The 27,576-nt window shown below is 47.2% G+C and overlaps 1 protein-coding gene across 5 annotated transcripts in view; it reads right to left on the bottom strand.

The window, feature by feature from the left end:
- USP7 (ubiquitin specific peptidase 7) overlaps positions 1-27,576 on the bottom strand; it is a 62,399-nt gene that overhangs the window by 26,547 nt on the left and 8,276 nt on the right. The window contains exons 1-3 of one of the 5 annotated variants that reach the window (XM_032326885.1): positions 10,099-10,201; positions 5,779-5,883; positions 30-228 (exon numbers count right to left, since the gene is read on the bottom strand). In XM_032326885.1, coding sequence (XP_032182776.1) covers positions 30-228; positions 5,779-5,883; positions 10,099-10,129 — 335 coding nt within the window. In that variant the 5' untranslated portion in view covers positions 10,130-10,201. Of the gene's footprint in view, positions 1-29; positions 229-4,860; positions 5,037-5,778; positions 5,884-10,098; positions 10,202-27,576 lie in introns of those variants that run through there. The other 4 variants (XM_032326887.1, XM_032326888.1, XM_032326886.1 and 1 more) reach the window with 4 other exon arrangements.

Below are 27,576 nucleotides of genomic sequence, written 5' to 3'. Positions count from 1 at the left end.
TTGTAATCGCATCATTTAAACTGTCTTACGTGGAATCAGATTCAGCATTGCACTGGAGAAAGAATCCTACGCTTTTTTGGTGTGGTCTGTCTGGATAAAAGCGTGGCATCACCATAATCTTCCATGGCAGATTTCGCACAAAACACGGAGGGCTAAGGACCGACTCACTCAGTCTGCTGAAGCGCTCGACAGTGAACTGAAAGGTCGCCTCGGAGCGCCAACTCGTGTCTGCAAGAAAAGGCCGTGTCAATCACAGGGCTCGGGCATTGTCAAACAGCACCGACGGCCGGCGGCCGTGGGACCCCGCGTGGGACAACCAACACCTGCGGGAACCCGCAAGCTAACCGCTAACCCTGACTGCGGGAAGCGAGAGCGTCCTTCCCAAGCACTGATAACCCACAACAGTGCGGTGACACAAGCTCATGTGTGAGTGAAATCCAAACCCCAAGGGCTAACGACACGCACCTGCCTGCCCTCCTCGATTCCAGAGTTCGGCCTGTAAGAAAGGTCTACTCTACTCTGGCAATTCCCAAGTCACCCTCGGTGGGTGGACAGGCCCCCGCTCGTGGGACACCTGCTAGAGGCAGGGGCGCCGGGAGGAAGAGGGAAGAGCTGACTTGGGCCCGGTCTGCAGAGGAGCAGGGAGGGGGGCGAGGTGCTTGTGGGTGCACAGGGTCCACGGGGCACCCGGAGAGAGGGCCACAGCCATGCCCGCCATAGCCCAGCACTGTTTGAGAGACAAGACTGCTAAGAAGTGAGCCCCAAAATAAATGTTAACTTCACCAGTTCTCCATTTCTGTGAAAATACCAGCCTGGACTCCTGAAGGGGGGATTAACTTAAAGAGAAAGAAACTGGTATTCTTCTCCACATGAATCATAAAAATCGTTTTACATTTACTCAACAAGACCTGAAGGCCAATTTAGGGAATTAAGGTTTCCTCCAATAGAAAGTAGAGTATGGATAGAGTGCCTCTCTCTTAGCAGACTTTCAATTACAAGTCCCACTTTAGGGGCGCCTGGGTGGCTCAGTGGGTTAAGCATCTGCCTTCTGCTCAGGTCATGATCCCAGGGTCCAGGGCTGAGACCCCCAGCAGCCTTCCTGCTCAGCGGGGAGCCTGTTTCCCTCTCAAATAAGTAAATAAGATCTTGGGGAGGGGGGAAAAAGTCACACTTTAGAACTGCACCTTTGACTGAGACGGTGACTCCTCATTTACAGGTGACACTGGCTGCTGATGAGCCCTGACAAGCCCAGCAGCGTCTGCGTGGGCGCTTCTCAGCTCCCGTGAAGGGCAGCCCTCCCCAGGCTGCCATGCATCTTACTGGCTGGCACTTTTACAGAACGCCAGGAAGCGGCTACCCAAGGTCAAGGTGCTATACTAATCTCAACGTGCTTTCTCTCCACTTCAGTACCTCGTGGCCACAGATAGGCTGCAGTTCACCAGGCGGGACGAGAACCATCAGAGGTGTGCCCCTCTAAGGAACACGGAAGGCTTTGCCTAGTTTGGCACCAGGGGCTGTTCTGGCATTCCTGACCCCCAAGCCCCTGAAGCACCATGGGAGACTCTTGGGCTTGGGGAAGAGCATGGTAGGGACACGCTGCCTCCATCCTTCAGTCTTCAGACTTCGCTAAGACAACCAAAGCCCGGGATACGGATTCCTCGGGCTCCGAAGCGCGCATGTGTGCGACTACCTGAATTGCTCTGAAGAAAACATGTCCATCAATCCTCATGAGAGGGCGGCATTCTTTACCAAAGAAATGAGAACCAAAAGTAAGCGTGACAGCTGGCCCTGACCCCTCGTGTCGACACTTCCTCCCCCAATGTCTCGGCTCCGTGTAACCCGGCTCCACAGATAGCACAGACCCTTCGGAAGGAAGGACTGCTCCAGAGGGCGTGTCCCATCTCAGAGCTGCAGTGTGTACCCAAGCTTCCTCAAGAGGCAGCAAGGACTTAAACCCCTCGGAGGGGCAGAAGTCCCCGAAAAGGCCAAGAGATGGGTTCAAGGTCATATGTCAGAACGGCTTAGGAACAAAGTGGGCCACTATTTCAGACTCACACGTGAGCTACATCTCAATCCTGCAAGGGGGCCCAAGACAGATGCCACTCCCACTTTGCAAACGAGGGAACTGAGGCTTGCCGAGGCTGTGGTGTATCTCATCTGAGGTGACTCACAAAACGAGCACAGTGGGTTTTAGTACTCAAGATCTATGGCCCCTAAATGGTGATCTTGCCTCTGGTTTACAAAATGCCGTATTCTCAAGTTTAGCAACTCCCAAATGCAGAGCCCAATCAAACTGGCCTGCTTTACGGGAACCAAAGAAATGCCATCAACCAAATGAGAAATCACCTCGGGGCACACACTCATGAGCCTGCGAAAAGCTCAATGTCCCAAAGCTCTGCCTCGCTTCTAACTCAACTACTGGCTTTCCAATACGATTCCATTCTTTGTCGGATTCGGTTTTTACACAGACACAAAATGAAACGTATCCTAAAACTTTTTTGTTCTCCCCCACACTTTATAATCGAATTCCAGAATTCATCCTAAATATTAAACAGGACCCAACAAAACGCAGAGGGCACCGAGCTGCTGAGAGCAAACCCTCCCTTCAAAGGCAGAGACGTCCCGCAGCCCCTGCCTCACACACTCCGTCACACACGCGGACTGACATTCCACCTCCCATTCCACGCACATCCTCAGGACACACTTACTTCGGGAAATATGCTAACTAGGACATTTAACATGAGCTTTCATGTGAATAAAATGTCGCCTTATGGCTCTCAACTCTGTAACTAATTACATAAATGAAAAATAACATTATATATCGAAAGGTCAAGGCAAGAGGGTCTACAAAAGAGCAGAGCAGGCTAGAAACCCATCTTTGGCAGAAAGGCCTGGCCTGATCATACTTCCATAAGCAATTACAGGAGACATAAATGTCTTTGCCCAAGAAAACAGGTAAAAGTTATTCCGGGATTCTATTTTTGCGACTTCCCTGTGTCTATACTTACTTCAAAATTTAAAAAAAAAAAAAAAAAGGAAAGCAGTTCACGTGGGATTCTGAGGAATGCCCCACATCCTGCAGAATCAGTGCTTCATCTGAACAGAGATGCCCAAACGCCGCACTTGATGCGTTCCTGCGCAGCTCTTTGTATTGTCCAGGACAAGACGATGCACGTCTGCTCCCTGCTGTCACCACACATCCTCAGCCTCAACACTCGGTCACCCACCACCTCCACCCTGCCCTCACACAGCAGCGCCCCATGCCCGTTCATGCTCCCGCCTGATCTTCACAGGGCAAAGGCCAATGAACCAGCCCGGGGTCCAGTTGCTTGAAAAAAAGGTAGAGGGAGATACGGTCTTTTGTTTTCTCTTAAGCCAGAAGCTTAGCCTGAAGGGTCCCCAGACAGCCCTCTCACAGTCATTTTATCAGACCTCTGCTTTTCATTCTTTTCAAGTCCTACTTAATTCCCAGACATTACTTTTGTTTCATGGGTACCAACTTCTACTGGGGCTGTATTGACTCTAAAACTTCTCCTCTTCAACTACGGAAAAACAGAGTAAGAAACTAAAACATAGGCAGGTGCAACCAGAAAATGATTCTGACTCTTGCCCATAATCCCACGTTACCAGGACTTTTAGATGCGCTTTCTATCTCCACCTAACACCTGTCTGTGCTGTCGGCCATTTAGCTTTTGCAGACAAACTCCCCTCCCAAAGAAGGCCCTTCTGCCCAGTAGATAAGCCTAATCCAGCATTTCCTGGATCGTGTGCCCTACTTTCCCATGTCAGAAGGAGATTCAAGAAAAGGGTTTCTAAAGTTCAGAGTCTTGGGGAATCATTAACAAAACAAGTCTTTTGGAGAAAGGCATTAAGGTGCAGACAGCCCAGAGAAGCCCGCGATCAGGACTTCTGGTTGGCCCAGCACCCCTCAAACTTCCTAGACCACTCAAGACGTCTCACCACATGCTAACATACCACAGAAAAGAGTTTCAAAATACTTAACACGACTGGGAAAATGCTGCCTTCAACTTAAGGCTTCTACTCCTAGAACCAGAAAAATCTCCCTCCCAGCCCCTTACCATCAAAGAGATAAAAATCATTTCACTCTCTTATACTGGGCCTTTCAAAAGACACCTAAAATCCCAAACCAGGAACATGGTGCTACCGAAGACCACTCTGTTTTGTCCTTTAATACCCTTTCCCCGTTTGGTAACTCACTACAGGAATATTTCCACTATTAGGTTCTATGGTTTGGCACATTATTTACTACTACTAATGTAGTAAAGTTTGCCTGAAAAGGAAAGGGGTTTTCATGTACATTACGGATCTCCTAACAGTGGTTCTCAAATGAGGCACTCTGAACCCCCCGAGACATCCGGCAGTGTCTATTTCTGGTTGTCAGGACTGCAAGGAGAGGGCGTAAGGGTGGGATGACATTGGCATCCGATCACGATGACAGCCCTACAACAAAGAATGATGCACCCAAAAAGGCAACAGTGTCAAGGTCGAGAAACTCTGCCCTTTATCTACATCTGCACCTCCTCCCAGGCCCCCCAAAAAAAACACACACGAGGAAATACTCCTTTGGAATTGCTCTGTGGCACTAGACGGGGGGCTCTCTGCCTGGGGTGGGCCAGTTACTGCTCAAGGGACTGGAACCGTCTTCGCCTCACACCTGCACACTGGGCCTGGCCACACCTTCCCAACCGCACTCTCTGAATCACTTTCGGCACCTCTGGTGTCCGCACTAAAACCAAGAGCCCGGCGACCAGAGACCACACCCACACCATCGCCCTTGATCTAGTGGAAAGCGCACTCCACAGGTAACAAAGCAGCGGGGTGTAGACCACGCCTCTTTACCTTCCTCAGATATTGCCTCAGCCAGCTGCCAGGGGGTAAACGGCACTGTGAGAGAACGCTCAACTACGGCTGCAGTTTCTCACGGAGGCTGAACTTTTGGCAGGAGGTCTGAACAGCAGTCCTTCTGGTGGTGCAGCCCGTGACTGACGGTTCCTTTCAACTGCCCCGTTACTCCCCTGGGAAGGACACAACCCTCATGAGGATGGATGGACATGCTTTTGACAGAACATGGTTTCATATCACACTGCAAGATTCCAGGGGCGCATAAAGCGATTACTGGCTGCTACCGTTTCATGACTTTGACCTTGCAATTAAGTGTACAGGTCACATCTGGTAAATTATAAAGAAGAAACATCCTTGAAAGAAAGTGATCTCCTGGGCACAAAATGTCCATGCATATACCTATGCATACATTTTTTGCATAGAAGATACAGACCAAAAGTCAGTGTGGGAGAATGAAGCCCAAAGCTCGATTCAGACTTCACACCTAACGGGAGCGGGGAGGGATTATCAGCTACAGACAACTGATACACGCTACAAAAAGAATGCAATGGGAAGCCAAGTTCCAATGTCTAGAAGTATCTTGCTGCAAACAAAAAGGAAAGGAGAGTAAGATACACTTGTTCTGAACACTAACAGTGGCTGGGAAATCGCAAACCTGAGTAAACCCCCGTCAATTACAAACTTCTGTACTTAAACCTTCTCATCTAGGCTGGGGAGAAACACTTTGCCCTGAAATTTGCAGCTAATCTTGAAATTCAAAACCAAAACAGTCTCCTAAATTTGCCTCAGATACAAACCTCCTGAAAACTAGCTATGCCTAAGGAACTCAGAAGTACTCAGGGAAGAAACCTACAGCACGTCTAGTTGTGTTTCTGAGAGTTTTCTGCCCGGTGCAAGTAAACCACGTGTACTCACCGTCCTCCATATCTTCCTCTGTGTTGTTGTGCCCATCACTCATGGCTACATTCCCGTTGATAACAGGGTTTTGAGTAATTCTTGGTGGGTCATCTGTATCTCCAGCTTTAAAGAAAACAGAGAAATTCCATGGTTTTTACCTTCAGGTCTTGGATTAAATAAATAAAAGCATATTTGTACTTTTGATGATTTCCAGTCACTAATACATCCAAATGGGCCATAATGAACACACTCTAACTCAAAAGGTGTTTACTAGTATGTTCACTAAATATGAACTTTGCTTTCAAAATGCTAAACGGGACGCAATCACTACACCACATTTGCTCTATCTGCAGTAATATTTTGAAATGGCCTTCCTACTCATTAAAACTCAACCCCACGAGGTGCCACGGTGGCTCAGTCGGTTAAGCGTCTGTTATAGATTTCTAAATGCTTGCTGAAATGCAGCTTGACAAACATTTACATATAGTCAAAGGCATGGATTCATTCAAAACTGTGAAGCAATGAATGGCAAATACAAGGTAAACTGCCTGGGTGGCTCAGTGGGTGGGAAGCCTCGACCTTCAGCTTGGGTCACGATCCCAGGGTCCTGGGATAGAGTCCTACGTGGGCTCTCTGCTCAGCGGGGGGCCTGCTTCCCTTCCTCTCTGCCTGCCTCTCTACCTAATCGTGATCTCTGTCAAATAAATAAATAAAACCTTAAAAAAAAAAAAAAACCTATCATCTCGCACTGACGCAAGTCCTTGACTTATGAGGAAAAAAAGTTACCTCAGGACTTGGGATTTAAATAGCCTTCACTAGCCAAAAGGGTCCATACTTCATATGTAAACCCTCCCTTGGCTTCCAGATGTAAGAACAGCTCATTGCAACTAATGTGGCCCCTTTCTGTTGCCTGTACACATGCTGACTGAACAACAGTCTTAGCTATGAACAGGAGATGTGGTTTTAAAAACAGCTACCTAAGTGTGTTCTGGCCTTTGACATTTGAGAGCCTTTCCCCCCCATTCAGATCAGCAGGCGATCTGATTCAGCACCACGGACAGCACCCTCCATGGTCCCCTCTAGACAAACCCCCAATTATCAGATTACATCTTAAGTAATGCCTGAATATAAAACATGTTTTTTCCCTTAAGCATCTCAAAATACACCTTAGAAATCCCTGGAGGCCAATAAACAGGTATTGCAAATTTATATCACTCCCAATTCTGATACTCGTCTTATTAACTATCAATACATGTATTTAACAACTGTGTTAAAGTTATTTTTAAAAAAAACAAACATATATACATTTTTGAACTGGTCCCTCAACCATCTCTCTCTCTCTCACACACACACACACACAAAGTGGAGTGGAGAGAAGAAATTCTTTTTGCTGATGTTTAATTAGCTCAAACTCTAAAACATGTGCTTAAAAAGCAACATTTTTAAAAAGGCATTTTGAAATGTACTTTATCCACATATATCCTCCTAAATAAACACCAAACCATCATTAGGAGTATTTTATGAGGAAAAACCCCTATGAGGGACTATGAAATAAATTATGGCGCATTCCACCAATAGAGTATTATGCAGCAGTGTTTTATAAAAGCAGTGTTTCAATGTACCTATATGGAAAGTTCTCTAAGCTATAAATTAAAAAAAAAAAAAAAAAAAAAAAGATACCAAGCAATAAACATCATCACATGTGTAACCTCTATTATAAAAGAGACAGAGTATGCTGGAATAAGAACAAATAAATTCTCATTTCCCTTTACATGATAAGCAAACACAGGAAAGACACATCAACTATTCAGAGGCTCTCCAGAAGCAGCAGTAGCTTGAGTCAGCACTATACACACTCTCACACCACACGAATGCACCATAAATCTTAAAATAATTTGCTTGATGTAGGCTTGGTATTTTAACTTAGTTCCTCAGTTCAAATCTGTCCCACTACAATTGCCTTAAAATATGGCTTTTCATGCATGATTCAAAAATAAACTCTGTATACAAAACAGCATCACACCTAAAACTAGGATGCTTTGTAGACATAAGCAGTCTGAACTACAGCGGGTCACAGAATTCCCCAACTGATTCATAATCCTAAAGATTCTGAGATCCAAGTGAATTCAGTTTATAGCTGAAACAAGACTATCTTTAAGGGTCTTGGAGTACTTTTTCACCGGAAGTTATAGTAATAATAAAAGTCAAGATCAAGGTGGGGCGCCTGAGTGGCTCAGTCAGTTAAGTGCCCAACTCTTGATTTTGGTTCAGGTCCTGATCTCAGGGTCATAGGATCAAGCCTGGGTTCCACACTCAGCAGGGAGTCTGCTTCTCTCTCTCCTTCTGGCCCTCCACGGGCTCATGCTCTCTCTCTCTCTCTCTTTTTTTATTTTTTAAAAAGATTTTGAGTCTCTACAATAAATCTTTAAAAAAATTAAGATCAATTCAAAAGATCTAGGGATCAATATCCACAGCACTTTATGGTGTAGGGTGGGGGGGAAATGGGCCACAGTTTTTCAGAAGTAGGATTAACTAAATGCAATGACTGACAAAAATCTAGTATTTTATAAATGAGGCATCCTATTCTAGTGTTAATTAAGACAGGATTTCTCTGCAGTTGGTCCCTAAAGGCAAAATAAATGGAGTTCTACGTATGAACTGGGTTCTCCTAAGCAATATCCAAAACTTTTTACACATTTGTGCTGTGTTGATCGATTTGCTCTTTTCCATCCTCAAGCATGGAGATGCTGGTCAGGCCAGTGGCTATGAAATGACAAAGAAGTCCCTCTTAGGTCCCTCTCACGTACATGAGCAATCTGGCCAGAGACAGGCCCCATGAAGCTCCCAACCAACTGCCATGGGGCCTTGGAAGAAAAAGCTGGCAACTCAAGTCTAGCTCCTAAGGGACTGAATGAATATCCAGTTAAAAAAAGCTCCTCATAAATGAGTTAGTTCAGCAAGAGGATTAAAAATTTAATTAAGAAACAGTAAATCCCTGGACCTGAATTCAATGATGAAAGTACCTGAAGCCCACAAAACTTCTGTATTCGACTTCCAGAAATATCTTCAATGGTTAAGACTGCCTTCATTATCATCAGAGAAGTGCAAGATTGGTGTGTGTATATGAATTTATCACTATATATAAAGTGATCCTATTCCTGAATTTTATGTCCCATCTGATTGGACCTTCCCCAAATGTGTGAACTCTCATTTGGCCATTTGTGAACCAGAGCGCTCATTTTCTGACACACAATGGTCTCCAATAAGATTGGGGACATGCCTGGCAAGCACCAAGGACAACAGGGCATGCCTCAAAAAAAAAAAAAAAAAAAAAAAGTCTGAAATATGCCATATATTGGGGGAAGGGAGGGGAGTTATTCCAAAATGTATTTATGACACTCAAATACAATCAAAGATCATTTCCGTTACGTGTGACTAGTAAAGCTCTTGATGCCAAACCCTGTGACAGTATCAGAGGTCCAGTTTTATATATATACAAAAGGACACAAAATGCCTTTTCTCGAGACTAGAAACACACAGAAGAGGCTAACGTGGCTGGTTACGAAGCCTACAGATTTTCCTCCTCTTTCTCCTGAGGCGGCCACTCATATTCAGCTTCCCTTCCCACCGACTTCCATCTGTGATGTCATAACACAGGACTACTCAACAAAGAACACTGGCCCATTGCTATGGAAATGATGTGGCGCTAACAGTGCTGAATCCCACTCCTGGATGAAATAACAAAGCAGATTTTTCAATTTGCTGGCTTTGACATCTTCTGTCACTTCACAAAGATTACTCACACCTCTCCCCAACAAGGCTGGGGGTTGAGGGGACAAACCACCGCCCAGGCTTCTAACTACGATGGCTATGTACTGCTGCCCGGTGCTGCCTACACCACAGAGACCCCAGCACACACCCAGATCCAGTCTCTGCTCAGGCCCCCGATTCCTCCTCAAACCTTCCAACTAGGGATCCAACGCAGTGAGCAAAACCACAGCTCAGTCTAAGGCCAGAGCACACGGAGCGCCAACGCAGCGTACTCCGCCTAAACTCCCAACTCCACCAGTTCACCTGGAATTCCAAGTCAAAAGCCCTCTGGCCGCTGCTCAGTCCTCCTCCCCTTGTCTCTGGTCCTGGCACCCATTTTAAGGAATGTTACATCAAGTAGAAGTTCACATGGTAAATGAGAACACCAGTATCTTCCTACATACGGATTTCTTAATTAAGAACCCCAAATATATTTCAGTAGGATAGTTCAGAAATGTCAGTACTGGTTGTGGAAATCCATTAGTGCCTATGGACCCCCCACCTGAACCCCTCCCTGCCCCAAGTCACCTTCTCGTCCAAGCTTGTGGTTGCCCGCCATGTCTGCATGGCTCTGCAGTGCTATCTGCCGGGGCTGGGGCGGGGGGGTTCTCTCGTCCACATCAGAGTGACTGCATAGAATCTCCAGGAGCTCTACCTCAGCATTCTTTTTTTTTTTAAAGCCCCCCCAACACACACATACAGAATTCTTGGGTTTGGGACAAGGAACATATTTAAGCAACCTCATCAATTTAGATAATCATTTCCAAAAGGCAAAGTGGTCCAGAAAGAAAGGGGAAAAAAAGAAGTCAGGAGTTGGGTTACCAGTTCCTTAGCTGCTGATCTACGTTGCTAACAGAGGAGGAAACTAGTGGAGGATCTAGATCACAGGCACACAGCACACGAACTACATCTCTCCTGTGAATCTGAAAATCATCTCAAATTAAAAGTTCAGTTGAAAAAAGAGAAAACAAAACACCCTTAAGCCGAAGAAGCAAGGAATGTAACTGATGTTAATCTTCCATATGGAAAGTTTCAACATGAAGCAGGCACCAGAGCATGCCCGCAATTCTCAATACAATTCAAGGCACAAAAGGGCAGCCTAAGAGGGAGCTTGGGTCTGTGCTGAAGCAGGACCTGAAGAGCAAACAGGATGTAAAGTTTGCTTCAAGTGTTTCATGAGTCTGTAACTCCATTTACTGAGCCCCTACTGAGTGCTGGGCCCAGTGCAGACATTCAGGTGATGACCACAAGCTCCCTTTACCAATGGATTCAGCGGCTTAAGGCTATACAGCTGGATGTGAGGGGCACTGCCCCCAGTGGGGACCATTCTCCGTTCTTCCTCTAAAAGCCCAGCTCTGCCCACATGGTCTGTCCTCCAGAAGGAGTGTTCACTCCTCAGATAAAGTACAAGTTAGATGGAGGCCCCAAGTGAACCCAGAGGTACCAGTCAGGAAGAAATAAAGAAGGAAAAAGTCCTGAGTAAAGAGGCACAGTGCCGTTTTCTGTTGTTGATGATGATACAGATTTATTTATGTAAGAGAGAGAGCTCGCACACGAGCGGGCACGGGAGAGGACCCGAGAGAGTGCGAACATCAAGCAGACTCCCTGGGGAGTGCAGAGCCCAGTGCAGGCTTCACCTCACCTTGGTCATGACCTGAGCCAAAACCAAGAGCTGGACACCAAACTGACTGAGCCACGCAGGTGCCACAGCACGATGCTGCTTTGAAGGCTGAATTTCTTTATATGCTTTATTAAGTGCCTACTCCCAACAAAACCTATACCCCTGAAAATTTCTATTAGATCACCCTGACTTCATTATTAAACATACTGTTAAGGTAAGTGTAGCTTCACAATTATTATAGAAGCAATAGAGCTCCACTCCCTTCACCCAGATCCCCCGGCACTACTTTGCAAAAATCAGAGTACAATGCATAACCAGGATACCAATGGTGACACAACACACTAATCCTATTCCTGTTCACTTGCGTTCTTAAGACACACGTGGGTGGGTGTGTCCACCCAGGAAAGACTCTGAACAGTTCCAACACAAGGACTCTTGGGCTGCCCTTTCATAGCCATCCCCAGACCCCTTGTGCACACGCCCCTCCCCTAACTCCTGGAAACAACACACCTTCTCCATTCCCATAATTTTTCATTTCAAGAATGTTATATAAACGAACAAGGTATATAACCATTTGGAATGCCTTCTGTCACTGAGCATAATAACTTCCCTGAGACTCAGGTCAACAACTGTTTTCTTTGTATTTCAGAGGATTCCACGGCAGGGACAGGACACACCATCTGACCTGCAAACATCTGAGTTGTTTTCAATTTGAGGCTATTACAAAGTAAAGGGGCTATCAACATTTTTGCACAAGTCCTGGTTCTATATTTATTTCTACTATGGATTTGAAAGAAAGAAACCTCACAGGAGCAAGGCGAGCAGTACAGAGATGAGTAAGGGGTGATGATTCCTCCGTTCCCAGTCCTAACATGAAGGAACCCGCTGTCTCACGCACGCCCTTCCAGGCGCCCTCACTGTTCCCATATACGCATATGCAACAATGTACACGCGTCTTCTCCTGAACAAAAAATGGTATTCACACCACACGAATAAACTAGAGCTACCCCAAGTCGGTATACAATAATATGCACAGAAATTTACTTCTGAATAGCACCATAACAGGCCGAGATTTACTCAACCATTCCCCAACCACGACTGCCTACAGTTACCTATTTTTGTTTCCTGCCACTTGAGTGATGTGACCATCGGTATTGTGATTTTTGTCCTCCTGCATTTTGTCACCAGGTCATCCTTCCCAAACGCACTGGACCCCTCCCCTCGAGCAGTTAGCCAAACTCTTCCCCATGCTCTGCCCCCTTAGAGCAGAGCACCTAAGACCACAAGTCTGCCAAATGACACCGAGCGATCCATCAGATGACCCAAGTCCTATACACCGTCCGGCTCTGTTCAGGAGAGCTCTTCCAACGCTCAGACACAGCTCCTTCCCTCTTCCTTTGCAGAATTCAAATCCAAGTCATGTGCTGATGTTCTGGTCCACAGAATAAATGCTAACATGCAGGCCCTAGCTCTAAGCTCACTGAGAGGAGCAAAGTGACAGCTGAGAAGCCAACAATAAGAGGCAGAGTGCAGTCGTTGGGCCTAGCTATAAAGGGAGGCAGTCCAAGAGACAGAGCAGGCGACTGATGCGTGGGACCCAGCAAGCGGCAAGCAGGGAGGCAACCCTGATGAGGCCCTCGCAGGGGAGGGAGAGGGCATCCCCCAAACCAGGGTCTCACTGGTGGTAAGATGGCATACTCCCCAAGAAAGCAGAACCTCTGAGATACAAGAAGCGCTCCTGGCAAACGAGAGTACGTGGGTGCCTGGGGGCAGGGTGGGGGAGTCGACCCCACACCTCCTAGGGGATTCTTCCAAGGCAACACAGGGCCTCAGGCAAAACCATGGACCACCTCCAGACCTTGGACAGTACCTGGGAGTCACAAGGAGGTGACAGTCTCCCAAGGAGACAATAAAGTGAGGACAGTGGGTCCCAATAACCCTCGTCACAGCCCCGCCACAACTGACCTTCTCTCTTCCAAGACTCTGTGGCTCCTGAAGGTAACCACCTGCCACAGCCACTGGGTTGCAAAAAGCGGGTGCTGACCAGGAGCAGAGGCCATATGCCACACTTGCTTCCCCAGTCACAAAGACCACACCCGCCGGGGCGCCATGAGGAAACATGTTTCCCTGACTGCTCTCTCTGCCTTGCAAGGAAAGTGGAGCCTCTCAGAAGCAGTTTCTGAATATAGTCCTAGATGGAAAACTTCAATCAAGCTTCAAAAAGATGCTTTCTAATCCATTCCCATTACATGACCAAGGATTCAACCTACCTCCCTAGAACACGAGCATGCCCTGTGCGCCAGCAATTATGGTAACTACCAACTAAGACAATATTCTAATTACTTCCTTGCTGCACACACTGCCTTTTCCAGGCAGGAATAATTTGAGGCAAAGGCTTGCATTTCCAGTGGGGCTGGGCAGAGCCAGCTCCCTTCTCAGTATTTTAGTCAACCTACTTATCAAATGTCTCTATGTGCCCAGAGCTGGGCTGGGCTCTGGGGTTCAGGAGGAACAGAGAGATAAGCCCCGGGGTGTCCTGGTGCTCCCCTTCTTGGGGGAGGAGACAAGAGAGGATAATTGCAACAGAGGGGAAAACACAGTACAGTCACAGTCACGGAGCCACAGGAGCACTAGCCTTGAAGGAAGAGGGGACATCTGGGTGGAGACCACCGAATGAAAAGGAGCCAGGCTGGCAGAGGCCCTAGAGAAGCACACTCTGGATAGAGCCAACAGGGCCAAGGGCACTGGGCGAAGGAAAAGGTGGGAGATGAGGTTCAGACAGAAGGTAGGCAGGGCCAAGGCCATGGAGGGCCCTGAAGGCTACGATAAGGACTCTGAATTTTTAAAATGTTCCCGCTGTCTCAGCAAGCCGCCCCTGACCTTCAGGGCACTTCTACAAAAGATAAAACCTTCTGCTGCCCAACCTGAGATGGTCCCAATGCTCAAACCTGGGCTGCCACCCCCAAGCACCCATCTGGTTGAGCCTGTCCTGACCAACACAGGCAGGAGCTCCTCTGGCCATTCCAGAGAATGTGGATGAGGTGGCTTGGTTTTATTATTGTTTATTACTATCTGGCTCCTCAAGACTGGGTGGCCAGATTGGCAGCATTGTAAACAACGAAACCACAGCTTAACACCGCTACTCTCAAGTGCTCTGGTTTTATGGCTTGTATGATTTTATGTACAATTTGGCCACATGCAACTCCCATGACGGTGACTTCCAGGAGGCAGTCCTGTCCTACTGACCAGGGACTTCCTTGGTCCTCCACCTCTGGTGGGCCACTGCAGGGCCCAAAGGCAGTGCCCACACAGCTTCTCTAAGTCACGGGGCCTGACAGTTCAAAGCAGACCCACTGTGTTGGGACCTGACAGACAGCTCTACACTCTGAAATAATCCAGATTTAAATTAGGTATATAAAAATAAAATCCCCAAAGACAGTCACATATGAATTTGTGCTCCTTAAATGAAAACATTTGTTTGGGGCCTCCAGTTTGGCTTGATTATGCAAAAATCATCAGTTCCCAAGAGGATCGCCCTGCCAGTCACATCACACACTCTGGCGACTGGTGTGAATGCCGGCGGGCACCAAGAGGGGCTACCATCTGCACGACTGAAGAGCCCATAATTATGTCCGCGCCGCTGGTGCACACATACCGTCTCGTTCCACAGAAAAAGAGAAACGGCATGATCTGCTAGCTTGTATAGAAGAAACCACTTGTGGGAAAGAAAAGGAAGTCCCGGCATCCCCAGCAGAGACCGAGCTTCAGGAAAGCCACAAGACTAAGGTAGGAAGTACTTGCATCACACCATGGCCAAAGGATTAATATCCAGAATACACACAGTTCCTAAAACTCAACAAACAGCCCAACTACAACAAATAAGAAATTCATAAAAAATACAAACACCTAATATATATGCTCAACTTCCCTAACTAAGGTGATACCACTTTTTATCTACCAAATTAACAGAGAAAAATACTGGAAATGCCCACTGATGCGGAGGGTCTCACAAAATCAGCGGTGTCAAACGGCTGTCAACTATTCGACCCAAAGGCTGTATGTATTAAAACCAAAAAGCCAAATACCCTTTTACTCGAATGTCATTCCTAGGAATCTATTCTAAAGAAAAACCAGCATTCATCCCCAAAGATCTACGCTACACAGACCATTTCCATTTTCTTTTTTAAGATTTTATTCATTCATTTATTTGATAGAGAGAGAAAGCACAAGCCGGGGGGAGGGAGAAGCTGACTCCTCGCGGAGCAGGGATCCCAATGGGGGATCCCAGAACCCAGGGATCATGACAGCCAAAGGCAGATGCTTAATCGACTGAGCCACTCAAGCACCCCGAAGCATCATTTTTTTGAGAAAAGTTAAAAACATAAATGCCCACTTATAGGCATATTAAGGATTACATACAGTACAACGTGTCCAGAACAGGCAAATCTATAGGACGCTGATTAACGGTTGCCTGGGGGAGGGGGGAAGGCAGGAGGGGTCCTGACTAGGGACTGCAAGAGTTTCTTTTTGGCCTAGGAATCTTGCAAAACTGTGGTGACAGCTGCACAACTAAAACAACTTTTTTATGCAAAAATTCACTGCACTGTACCTGAAATGAGTGAAGTACAAGGTGAATTAGACGTTAAGGAAGCTGTATTTAACAAGATGGAGATGGAGCAGCGGGCTGGCTGTCCGGTGAGTATCTGCCTTCAGCTCGGGTCATGATCCTTGAGCCCTGCTCAGGGGGGAGCCTGCTTCTCCCTCGCCCCCACCCCCGGCTCATGCCCACTCTCTAATTAATAAATATTTAAACAAACAAACAAAAATACTGGGGAGACAGAACGGAACAGAAACGGGCCGCTCTGTACGGGGACAGAGCTCCACAATCCCAACTACTTCCAAGGGCTCCGCGTACTGAGCGACGTGCACCCCGAACGACAGAGTCTGCGCAGCTGGAACACACTTGCCCCACTTTCTGCAGTTTTTCTCTAAAAAGAGTATTCAACATTTTGGTATTTTTAAACTTCAACTATCTAACAGAATTCACTTACGTGTGGATATCCACTCTCACTCAGGCAGTCTTAAAGAAAGTGAACTAGAGGAAGGGGGAATGCCCACCCCGAGAGGGGTCACCAACGAAGACCTACATACATTAGGTACACAGCGCTTCCTTCTGAGGAACGGAGTCTTTCTTCCTTGCCTCCTTGCTTCTGTATTGTTTGTATGAATGGTTCAGAGAACATGTACAACCTTCAAACGAAGTAAACACACACACAGAGCAAAGCAACCCGGGGTATAAAAGGTACAAACCAAGTCCTGCCTAAGGCATGACTTCAGCCCAAGAGTGCGGAGGAGACGCACCAGCAGCACATCTGGAACTGGAAGAGACTGGGAGTCCTACAACAGTCCCGGACTACGTGTGGCCTGGAAAGTCTGGTTACACTTCGGCAAACGGCAGCAACTTCTTAAATGTCCAGATTTTTCTTAAGAACTAGATTTTTTTAAAACGGAATCTAGGGACTGGGGATGAGGTCAAATGCAGAGGAGAGATTTTAAGCACTCTCGATTGTCCTAATTAAAAACTTTAAAAAAAAAAAAAAAAAAAAAGAGTAGCCAGAAAGAGCCATTTCAAATAGGTAACTCTATTTGAATAAAACCACAAACAGCAACCTAGAAGGGCACCTGCTTGGCTCAGTTAGCAGAACAAGGGGCTCTTAATCTTGGTCAGGGTCAAGAGTTAGAGCCCCACGTTGGGCACAGAACAAACTTTTTAAAATAAACAAAAAAATAAACAGCAACCTAGGACAGAACACTAAGTTGTTTCTGGTTTCTTTACGCACTGGTGCAAGGAGACTACCACTTACCACACCTGCTCCTCAACCGCCTTTTTAGGGGACCCACAGGGCTATGAAGAAACAGTCACAATCAATACCTTTTAAACCACTAGTGGCCACAGAAATTGTTTAAAAGTTCCTGGGAGGAAGACTAGCTTCCCAGAGAACAGCAAAGAAAATCTGGTTTTGTTTAAAAAACAAAAACAAAAAATATGGGGAGGAAACACTTCCATCTACAAACCAGTAGAGACCTCGACCATCTGCTGTGCGCAAGCAACATCTCCTGTGAGAACTGGACATTCAAGATGGAAGGGTCAGCAGAACAGGACACCATGTTCACAGACTGAAAGACTCCTTCCTAGTCAAGATACCAGCTCCACAAATTCATCTTTATGTTTGAACACAATTCCAATCAGACTCCTGAAGATTTTTTTTTTTTTAAGATTTCATCTGTTTACTTGACAGAGAGATCGCAAGTAGGCATAGAGACAGAAGCAGGCCCCCCGCCAAGCAGAGAGCCCAATGTGGGGCTCGATCCCAGGACCCTGAGATCACGACCCAAGCCAAAGCCAGAGGCCCAACCCACTGAGCCACCCATGAACCTCAAAGATTTTTTTTTTTTACTTACAGATGATTCTAAGTTTTTATGGAAAAATGAACAGAATATAGCAAATAAAGCAATTTTGGAGAAAACACGGTCTGAGGAATTACACCACCTGATTAAACTCACTCTAAAGCTTCAGTAATCAATACGGCAACCAGAGTAATGACAGGGCGTGTTGTCTCAGCAAAGGGATGAGCACACAAATGGCACAGGAGAGCCCAGTAACAGACCTACACAAATGTTACTGTTCTTGACAAAGGAGTAAGCCATTCCACGGAAAAGGGATGGTCTTTACCACCTATGGTCCAGGAACAACTGGACATCCACAAGCCACAAAAAAAAAAAAAAACCCTTCAACCCCATAACTTACACAAAAATTAACTCATAACGGATCTCAGATACGAATATAAGATGTAACACTCTAAGACTTTCAGAAGAAAACACGTGTGGTGGGGCGAAGAATCCATACAAGAACACTTTGACAAACTAGACTTCGCTTTTCAAACTGAACGGTTCTGCTCCAGAAGGACACCGTTATGAGAAAGGACTACTACAGATTAGGAGAAAACACATGTGCGTCACCTCCCTGACAAAGGACGTGCGTCCCCAACAGATAATGAGCTCCCCTCTTGACAGCAATAAAACAACCCAACACTCGGACAGATACTTGAAGCACAACACAGAGACAGCAAACGAACACCGGCAGAGTTGTCTGCCCAGCATCTGTGAGGTGTGCGCACATCAGAACCACAGTAAGATACTACTGCCCACCTGTAAGGGTGCTGACAAGGCTGCGGATCAACTGGCTCTCCAGGCACAGATGAGGGACGCATGATGGCACAGCCGCCCGGGGAGGCATCTGGCAGTTTCCCGTAAGGTCAACCATACTGTTCCACATGATCCAACACTTCTGCACCTTACTCCAGAGAAAGGAAAACTCACGTCCACATAAAAGCTGCCACAAAGATTTCGAGGGGCATCATTCCTAGTGGCCCAGCTCTGGAGGCCAGCCAGACGTCCTTCAGTGGCAGCAGGGAATGCACTTACACGGGAGAACAGCTCAGCCACAGACGGAATGGACCATTCAAACACCTACCTCGGACGCTACTGTGAGGAAAGCAGCCAGTCTAAAAGGTTACATGCTACACGATTCCATTTACACGACATCTGCAAAATAGTGAGGGACTGAGGACACATCCGTGATTGCCAGGGGTCTGCAGCAGGGGAAGGCATGACTACACAGAAAAAGCCCAAGGTTTCGGGCCGAGGGAACTGCTCTGTATCCTGACTGCAGCAGTGGTCACACGAAGCTGTACAGGTGTTAAATTCACAGAAACCCCACCACCACCCCCGCCAAAGTCAGTTTTATTTTATAGTAATTTAAAAAAACAAAAGGGGGGTGCCTGGGTGGCTCAGTGGGTTAAAGCCTCTGCCTTCGGCTCAGGTCATGATCCCAGGGTCTTGGGATAGAGATCCACATCGGGCTCTCTGCTCAGCGGGGAGCCTGTTTCCCCCCACCCCACCCCCTGCCTGCTTCTCTGCCTACTTGTGATCTCTGTCAAATAAATAAAAACAAAATCTTAAAAATAGGTGGGGGGGAATCACCTGTAGGACAGAAAGAAGAAATAATTTACTGACTCTATTTTTTTTTAAGATTTTAATTTATTTATTTGACAGAGAGAGATCACAAGCAGGCAGAGCAGCAGGCAGAGAGAGAGAGGGAAGCAGGCTCCCCGCTAAGCAGAGAGCCTAATGCGGGAGTCAATCCCAGGGTCCTGAGATCAGGACCCTGAGATCATGACATGAGCTGAAGGCAGAGGCTTAACCCACTGAGCCACCCAGGCACCCCTACTGACTCTCTAAACACACACTCCCTTGATATAAAAGTTTCTGATATTTTAAGTACTTAGGAAAAGAGAAATAAAGGATTCTATACAAAAAAATGTACGGTCTGACTCTTCCTTGCCCCCAAGATCTTCATATGGTTTTATACAAAGCAGTACACAAATGTCTGCCTCAAAATTTGCTTTTTTAGGGGAGAGGGAGCCGCAAATGTCAAGGAGCCAGGGAAGGGCGACAGGAACAGACCTGAAAGCACATATGTGCTGAAACCCTGGTCTAAGAACACACGCACCATGTGCCGATACACTGAGGTACATAAACTAGCTGTGCTGGTTAACAAATCATGTTTAAATCCAGAAAAATTTCCCAATGATTTCCAACTGTTCCATTCATACAAACTACTGGAAAACAGAGAAAATGGGGGGAGGGGGAGATACAAATAAAATGAATATTAACAAGAGGAATGGTAGCTGTTATAAAGGGTTGGGAAGGAAAATAATCAGAATCACCAGTTATTTTTGGCTCAAGTGCTGTCTCTGTGGATTCTCGTGCAGTCTGTTACTCATCTTAACAGAATCATCTTCTATACACCCTTGCACGGGGGTGTCCACACCCCAGTCCCTGGCACCTCCCCACCACGGGGGGCCAGCCAACAGCGCCTGCTCCCTCCCCACGGCAGCACCCAAAACAGCTGGGACAGGGGACAGCTACTATGCTACCCTGATTAGCACCCAACCACACCTTCCCCCATGCTGTCAGTTAGGATCAAGACTTTTCATACACAACCCAAGTCAGAGGTCTCCGTCCCAACTGAGCTTTCTAGAACTGTTAGCCACAACCTTGTTCCCAATTAAGTAACAGCACAAGGCTGCCACGGAACATAAACGTGACTTAGGGACTAAATGAATGGTACAGACAAGGTAGATTCAAAGTACAAGACAGGCACCTGGATGGCTTAGTCCCCTAAGGGTCTGACTCTTGATTCCACCTCAGGCCACCCTCAGGTGAAGGTCCCCAGTTCCAAGTTCAGCACAGGTCTGCTTCTCCCTCTCTCTCTGCTCCTCCCCAGCTCATGCTTTCTCTCTCTCTCAAATAAATAAATATCTTTTTTTTTAAGACCAATGAATTTCAATATAATAGAAAAGTTAATTCATAGGGTTTCAAACTGGCACACTGCAATTAACCTTAAGAAGCTACCGAAGTTGGTACAGTATCAAAAAACTGTCACAATTATCTGAAAAGGCTATTAAACTACTGTTCCCTTTATGAACTAGGTGCCTCTGTGAGACTGGGTTTTCTATTTCTACTAAAATACACTGTAACTGACAGAAAGCACAGACAGAGAGAAAGCAGAATCCAGCTGTCTTCTGTTAGGCCAGACAATAAAGACATTGGTAAAAAATATAAAAATAACGCCATTCCCCATTAAATTTTTTTGTTTTGGAAAATACTTATTTCCTATAAGACATATGTTATTTGTGTTTATCATTCCTCAATAAGCAAGACTCGTCCTAGTTTTAGCTTTTCAGATGGCAATCAACGACAAATGTAATCCCGCTCCTGATAGCTCTTCAGCGTTCTCATCAGTTTTAAAACTGTAACAGGATCCTGATAGCAAAAACTCTGATAGGCCAAAGACCACACCAAATGGCAGATCTATGGTGTGCCAGGTTAGCTAAACCGGAATTACAAGCCCTACTTTGCAGAGTTCCCACCTGGGAGCCACTGTGCCCCAACCTGACAGGCCAGAGCAAGAAGCCCATGTTCCTTTATGCCTGGGGGTTTCTCTGCCTTCTGGGCCATTAGGGCACCTGAAGTCATGAGAGGCTCACAAGGATATGGTTCCAGCTCAGCCTCCCCTACCCTGCTTCCCACTCATCTTCCCTTGTGGACTACATGCCCTATGGACTCCAGCACCAGATCCATTAGCAACGGACTGGCAGCAGCTCCCACAGCTATGCATGGTAAAATCCAGTAAATCGGGGCACCTGGGTGGCTCACTCAGTTAAGCACCTGCCTTCGGCTCAGGTCATGATCTGAGGATGGAGCCCTACATCGGGCTCCCTGCACACTGAGGAGTCTGCTTCTCTCTCCCTCTATACTGCTCCCCCACTGCTTGTGCTCTCCCACTCTTGATCTAAACCAAATAAATAAAATCTTTTTGTAAAAAAATCTGGGGTGCCTGGCTGGCTCAGTGGGTTAAGCCTCTGCCTTCGGCTGTCATAATCCCAGGGTCCTGGGATCGAGCCCTGTCCATCGGGCTCTGCTCGGCCTCTCTGCCTCTCTGCCTACCTGTGATCTCTGTCTGTCAAATAAATAAAATCTTAAAAAAAAAATCAAATAAAATCTTTATTTGTCAAATAAAATCTTTAAAAAAAAAAAAACAACTACCCTCTACTGCCACTCTGCAGCTCTGCTCGAACCCTCAAATGACACGGATATCCCCACCGTGCACCACCCAGTTAATTCAATTTAGTAGTTCTGAAGCGTATGCATAACCACAAAAGTTTCTCCCTTTATTTTTTTAAGACTTTATTTATTTATTTGCAGAGAAAGAGCACAATCAGGGGAGCAGTAGGCAAAACGAGAAGCAGGCTCCCTGCTGAGCATGGAGCCCTGATGCAGGCAGGGCTCAGTCCCAAGATCGGGGGATCATGACCTCAGCCGAAGGCAGATGTTAACTGACTGAGCCTCCCAGGCGTTCCCCAAGTCCATTTAAAACATTCTGAAGAAAACCTACTGCAAACGGCAGAACCACGAGCACCAAAGCATCTCCCTGACCCAGCATGAACCACAGCCCAGGTTCTACGGGACGGAGCACGGATCCAACTACAACGTGGAGAAACCTGGGCTGGGACTCTCCGTGCAAGAAGCTGGACACAAGAGACCACATACTGTAGGATTCCATTTATAAGAAATGTCCAGAAGTGGCAAATCTGAAGAAAGAAGAGTGGTGGCCGCCGAGACTGCAGGGAGAAGGAGAGGGTCCCCAAAGAATACAGACAGGATTTCATCTGGGAGCGATGACAACGTTCGAAATCTGACTGCTGAGGGTTGCACAACTGCGAACATATTCGAACCCACCGAGGAGCATGCTTTGATGGGGGGGTGGTGATCTACGAGGATTATGTCTCAACAAAAGTTGCTATTTTAAAAATCATGGTGACTAACACATTTTATTGAAACGACTTATTACAGAAGGGCAGGTGCAAATCTAACGATTTATAACTGTTACCAAAGCAGGTAAAATGAAGAGCTAGCATTAAACATTTTGTGGCATGTTCCCATAGTATTGAAACTAAAATGCAAAAACGCAGTACACTGGACTGGCACAGAAAATGACCCAGGCTCTCCGCTGGTCCTCTGACCTCAAAGTGTGATGGGGAGTAAAGCAAAGAAACAGCACATACAATGTGTTAATTACACGACCACGAACATGTCCAGGAAATACAAAGGTGCTTCTCTTCATCTACCGGAAGCCTTGCCTCTGGCTCTCACCTCCAGTTCCCTGGAACTCATGCGCTTGGCATCCAGGCATCTGTCCACAGCCCACTCCCCAGCACCACTCCAGGCCTGGTGGCTTCCGCACAGCCAATGCAGTCCTCCTCTCCACTTCCAGAACGCCACCTCCTCACCTCCGGGGCACTCTGTTTCTACTCTGCAGTAGTTACGTGCTCACAGGACCTGTCTGTCTGTGGTCCACGGACCCTCCTGAAGTGAAGGCTTATTACTCCTGCGTCTCTGCAGACCGCCCCCCCCCCCCAGCCCCGCTCAGTATCTGAGGAGGTGACAGTGAGTTTACCAGCACACCTGCGCTTTGCTGAGCTGGTTCGGGGCAACTTCTTCCTCAGTGATTACAGAAGACCCACGATGCTAGCCCGTTCTATTCAAGGCAGCACGCGCCATAGGCAGAGCTAACATCCAGTTCACGGGGAACATCCCTGCCCCTGCGAATGTTCTGTGCTCTTGGAGACCTTCCATGGCTGTGCCATCCAATACCAAAGCCATGACCCCCGCGTGGCACCCAAGGAGCCCCTGAAAGACAGCTAGTTAGACTCAGAAACTGAGTATTTAATTTTACTTAATCTGAATTAGCTTAAACCTACTCAGCCATGAGTGGCTGCAGTACTGGACGGTCTAAGTCTAGAAACTGCTCCATCTCTCGGAGCCTCGGTCTCTTCATCTGCTGAGCAGGAGGCTTGACACTTTCTGCTCCAAAGCAAAATTCCATGACCAAGTGCCTTCTGATAAAAATACCCAAAATAAACACTGAATTTCAAGAAAAATATAAAGGCCTTAAAAAAAAAAAGAAAGAAAGAAAGGACTTCATTCATCAAAATAGAAATTAGATTATAAATAACAGCCTCGGATTTCCAAGGAAATACTGGCCCTAAAACATTGGGATGTGCAATAGTAGTTCTCCCTCTCCCCATGTACCTCCAAAGTAATTCATAACCAACTCTAAATTGTCCTCAAGACTTAGGAGTGTGGCAGCGACCATGCTTTCCACATAACCCAGCAATACTGGGACTGAGTTCCCCATCAAGATGACCACCAACACCCACCCACGGTGGGTGAGCACACAGACTTGTGGGACTGGCATCGGGTAACATGACGCTCATCTCAGAGATCACGTGCGCACAAACATCCCCAACTAGGACACCCATGAGCCACCTCCCTCATCTGCACCTTCTCTAGACACTCCCAAGTCAACCAGCTTGAAAGCCTGAATATTGCCAGGGTGCCGCTCAGTGTGGCAACAGCTACCTGGGCCATCACTGCGTGTTACCCATCGTTCCGGACACCTTCACTCCTGGCCACATCCTTTGAGGGCAAAACTTGGGTCCCCTATCTTCCTCTTTTTTCCCCGAGAAACTCAAGCACAAACCATGACCAATAAATATCCTGAATCTATTACCTGTAGCATGAGGGAAGTCATCCATCTCATGTGATGTCCAAAAACGCACACTTTGAGAAGGAATTATAGAAATGAAAGATCCTGTTCTCACACAGTGCAAGGTCTTATGTTGTGCTGTGTGGGCAGAGGGGACGTTCATGAAAACAGACCAAAAGGCCACACTGGCTTGAGCTTTCTTCAATTGGTTACTCAACAGGCAAAGACTAGCTAACACTCAACCATGTAAGGGTTTCTTTATTTAAAACTGCTCTGTTGGGGCACCTGGGTGGCTCAGTGGGTAAAAGCCTCTGCCTTCGGCTCAGGTCATCATCCCAGGCTCCTGGGATTGAGCCCCACATCAGGCTCTCTGCTCGGCAGGGAGCCTGCTTCCCCCTCTCTCTCTGCCTACTTGTGATCTCTATCATAAATAAATAAAATCTTAAAAAATAAATTAAAAAATAAAACTGCTCTGCTACAGGTTTGGACTGCTACAATCACTTTTCAAAGCAAACATGCTTCCCAAAGTAGCCTACACACACACACACACACACACACACACCCCTATATACATATACACACAAACATTCTTTAATTCCGTCATGGAAAGAGACCCGAAAGGAAAATATTCAAAATATGCCATAAAAGCAATGCCACAAAGCTAGCTGGCAGCTAATGAAGCAAGGAGAGTGGCCACCCAGGTCACCCCACTTCTTCCAGCCCCTGCTTCCTTAAGGAATCCGGGGCTCTGGTACCCAGGTTCGCAGAATCAGGGACTCTGAAATGCGGGACGTTTGCGCCCTGAGCCGCCGCTAAGCCTTCTCAATTTTTCATCACTCTGCATACCCAGAGTTCTGAATGGTTTGCTTTGGGGATGATTTCATTTCAGCTCAGGATCTTATTATAACCTGTTACTGAACACCTGATACAGTTACTTCCATTCTCTAAGGGGGGAGGCAGACTCTACCTGTGAAGATACACCATTTTGCTCTGGATCTTCTTATGCCCCCATATTCCTCTTGCTGAAGCGTACATGCGGCCCCAGCCTATTTTGGCAGTGAGCTACTTTCTATATTCAAAGCATGTGGTGAACCACACAAAAACGTTCAACTCGGAAGGCCAACTGCAGCACAGCGCTTTGGGGTGGTGAGGTAAGCAATGAGGGAGAAGGCAGCACAGGGGTGTCACTAAGAAGCAGTAACCACAACTTCTATGACCAATGGGGCCTACTGGATATGACGACTTGTAAATGGCTGTGAAACCAGACTGCACGGGTTCAAATCCTACCACTGACCCTGAGGATGACACAGTGCCCGGGCTCCCTCTGCTGTGAACCAGGGATGACTGCACATCTGAGAGCTGTAGTAAGAAGCGTGTGAGTTAACACACGGACAGTCTGGCACACAGTGAGGAGCCCTCAGTGAGCGTGAGCTGCCACACACTCATGGAGCGGCTCCAAAGCCTCCTACAGGTTTGGGGCCAGCTACATATAACGGGCACACACCTGCTGCTTCTCACCCACTTCCCCGGATCCTGCATTAGTTTCTGGTCGCTGCTCCAAAGGATTACATAAACAGTGGCTTGAACAACGTACATTGATTCTTTTACAGTTCTGGAGATTAGGAGTCTGAAAACGGGGCTCACTTGGCTCTCATCAAGGTGTCAGCAGGACTCCCTTCTGGAAGCTCCAGGGGACAATCTCTTTTCTTGCCTTTTCCAGCTTCTAGAGACCTCCCCCATTCCTCGGTTCCCCTTTTCATCCTCAGAGCCAGCAACCCCATCCCACCCCACACCACCCAACCTGGACCTGGACCTGCTCCTTTCACATATAAGGACCCTTGTGATTACACTGGGCCCACCTGGGCGGCAGTGGAGAATCTCCTCATTAGGGATATTTAATCACCTTTGCCATGTACGGGAGTACATTCACAGGCTCTCGAGATTGTGATATGGACATCTGTGGGGGCCATTATGCCACCCAGCACAGATCCTAACCCTCTGCAATAGACGCACAGGTCCCGATCCGACCAACCTTATCATGCCATTCTACATCAGCCACCCCAGCGGTCCCTACCCAAACCAAGCTGTGTCCTCTCCTCGACAAAGCCGCAGCGACCCACACCCCTCCCCAGGGGAGCCAGTCCTGTCCCTGCTTTGTGCACAGACCCCCTCCTGTCCACCACTCCTCAGAGCCCTCCCCTGAGGGCCTCCCCTGCACATGGGTTCCAGGAACCCGCACTCAGGCAGTCACACCCCGGGGTGCCAGCACTACACCAGTTGAGATGGGGATCCAAAATGTCTGTCCGGCAAACCGAGCTCTTTGAGCACCACAGCAAGCAAAGCCTGCGGCCACAGGGTGTAACAGAGTTGGAAGCAAGGCTCCATCCCAGAACCAAACAAGCAAGCAGAAAGGACAATGCTAAAGCGGACATGCCCTGCACAGAGTCCGCAAACTGGTGTCCCTCTGTGGACCAAAAGCACAATGAAGAACCAGCATAGAAACTTTCCAGCAATCTGACTTTCCCCCCAACACCAAAGCATGGGACAGTAAGGGTGTGGTCAAAGCAGTGTGGCACACCACATGTGGGACCATGTCACACCTTGTGAGAGTCTAGTGTTCATTTAACTGTAACCCAAAAGTAGGTGTCACCCACAACCATTTCTCTGAATGAAAGGTAACTTAGCGGGGCGCCTGGGTGGCTCAGTGGGTTAAGCCGCTGCCTTCGGCTCAGGTCATGATCTCGGGGTCCTCGGATCGAGTCCCGCATCAGGCTCTCTGCTCAGTAGGGAGCCTGCTTCCCTCTCTCTCTCTCTGCCTGCCTCTCCGTCTACTTGTGATCTCTCTCTGTCAAATAAATAAATAAAATCTTAAAAAAAAAAAAAGTAACTTAGCTTTACGTTTGTTTAATAGGATACAGGTGAAGCTGTCCAGAGAAAAATTCTGGAAAACCACCCTCCCCCCAATTCTCATGAGTATACCTCCACAGCGGTGGGCTCACAGGAGTTTCAGCAAAACAGAAATGGCCTACGAGTAGTAAGACATGCCATCCATCCAAGCAGGAAGCAAGATTATTTGTTACTTTAAAAACTACTCCTGTACCCTGCATTCCTTCAAAGTGTGCATGGAGGCTTTCAATAGCGGGAAACGGCTATTTCACACAAAACTGTGTTTGGTTACCATGTTGGAACGCCACAGTTACAAATGTAATCA

This window comes from Mustela erminea, chromosome 20 (assembly GCF_009829155.1).
Source record: "Mustela erminea isolate mMusErm1 chromosome 20, mMusErm1.Pri, whole genome shotgun sequence".
NCBI classification, from domain to species: Eukaryota; Metazoa; Chordata; class Mammalia; order Carnivora; family Mustelidae; genus Mustela; species Mustela erminea.
This window is presented reverse-complemented; position numbering and strand designations above follow the sequence as displayed.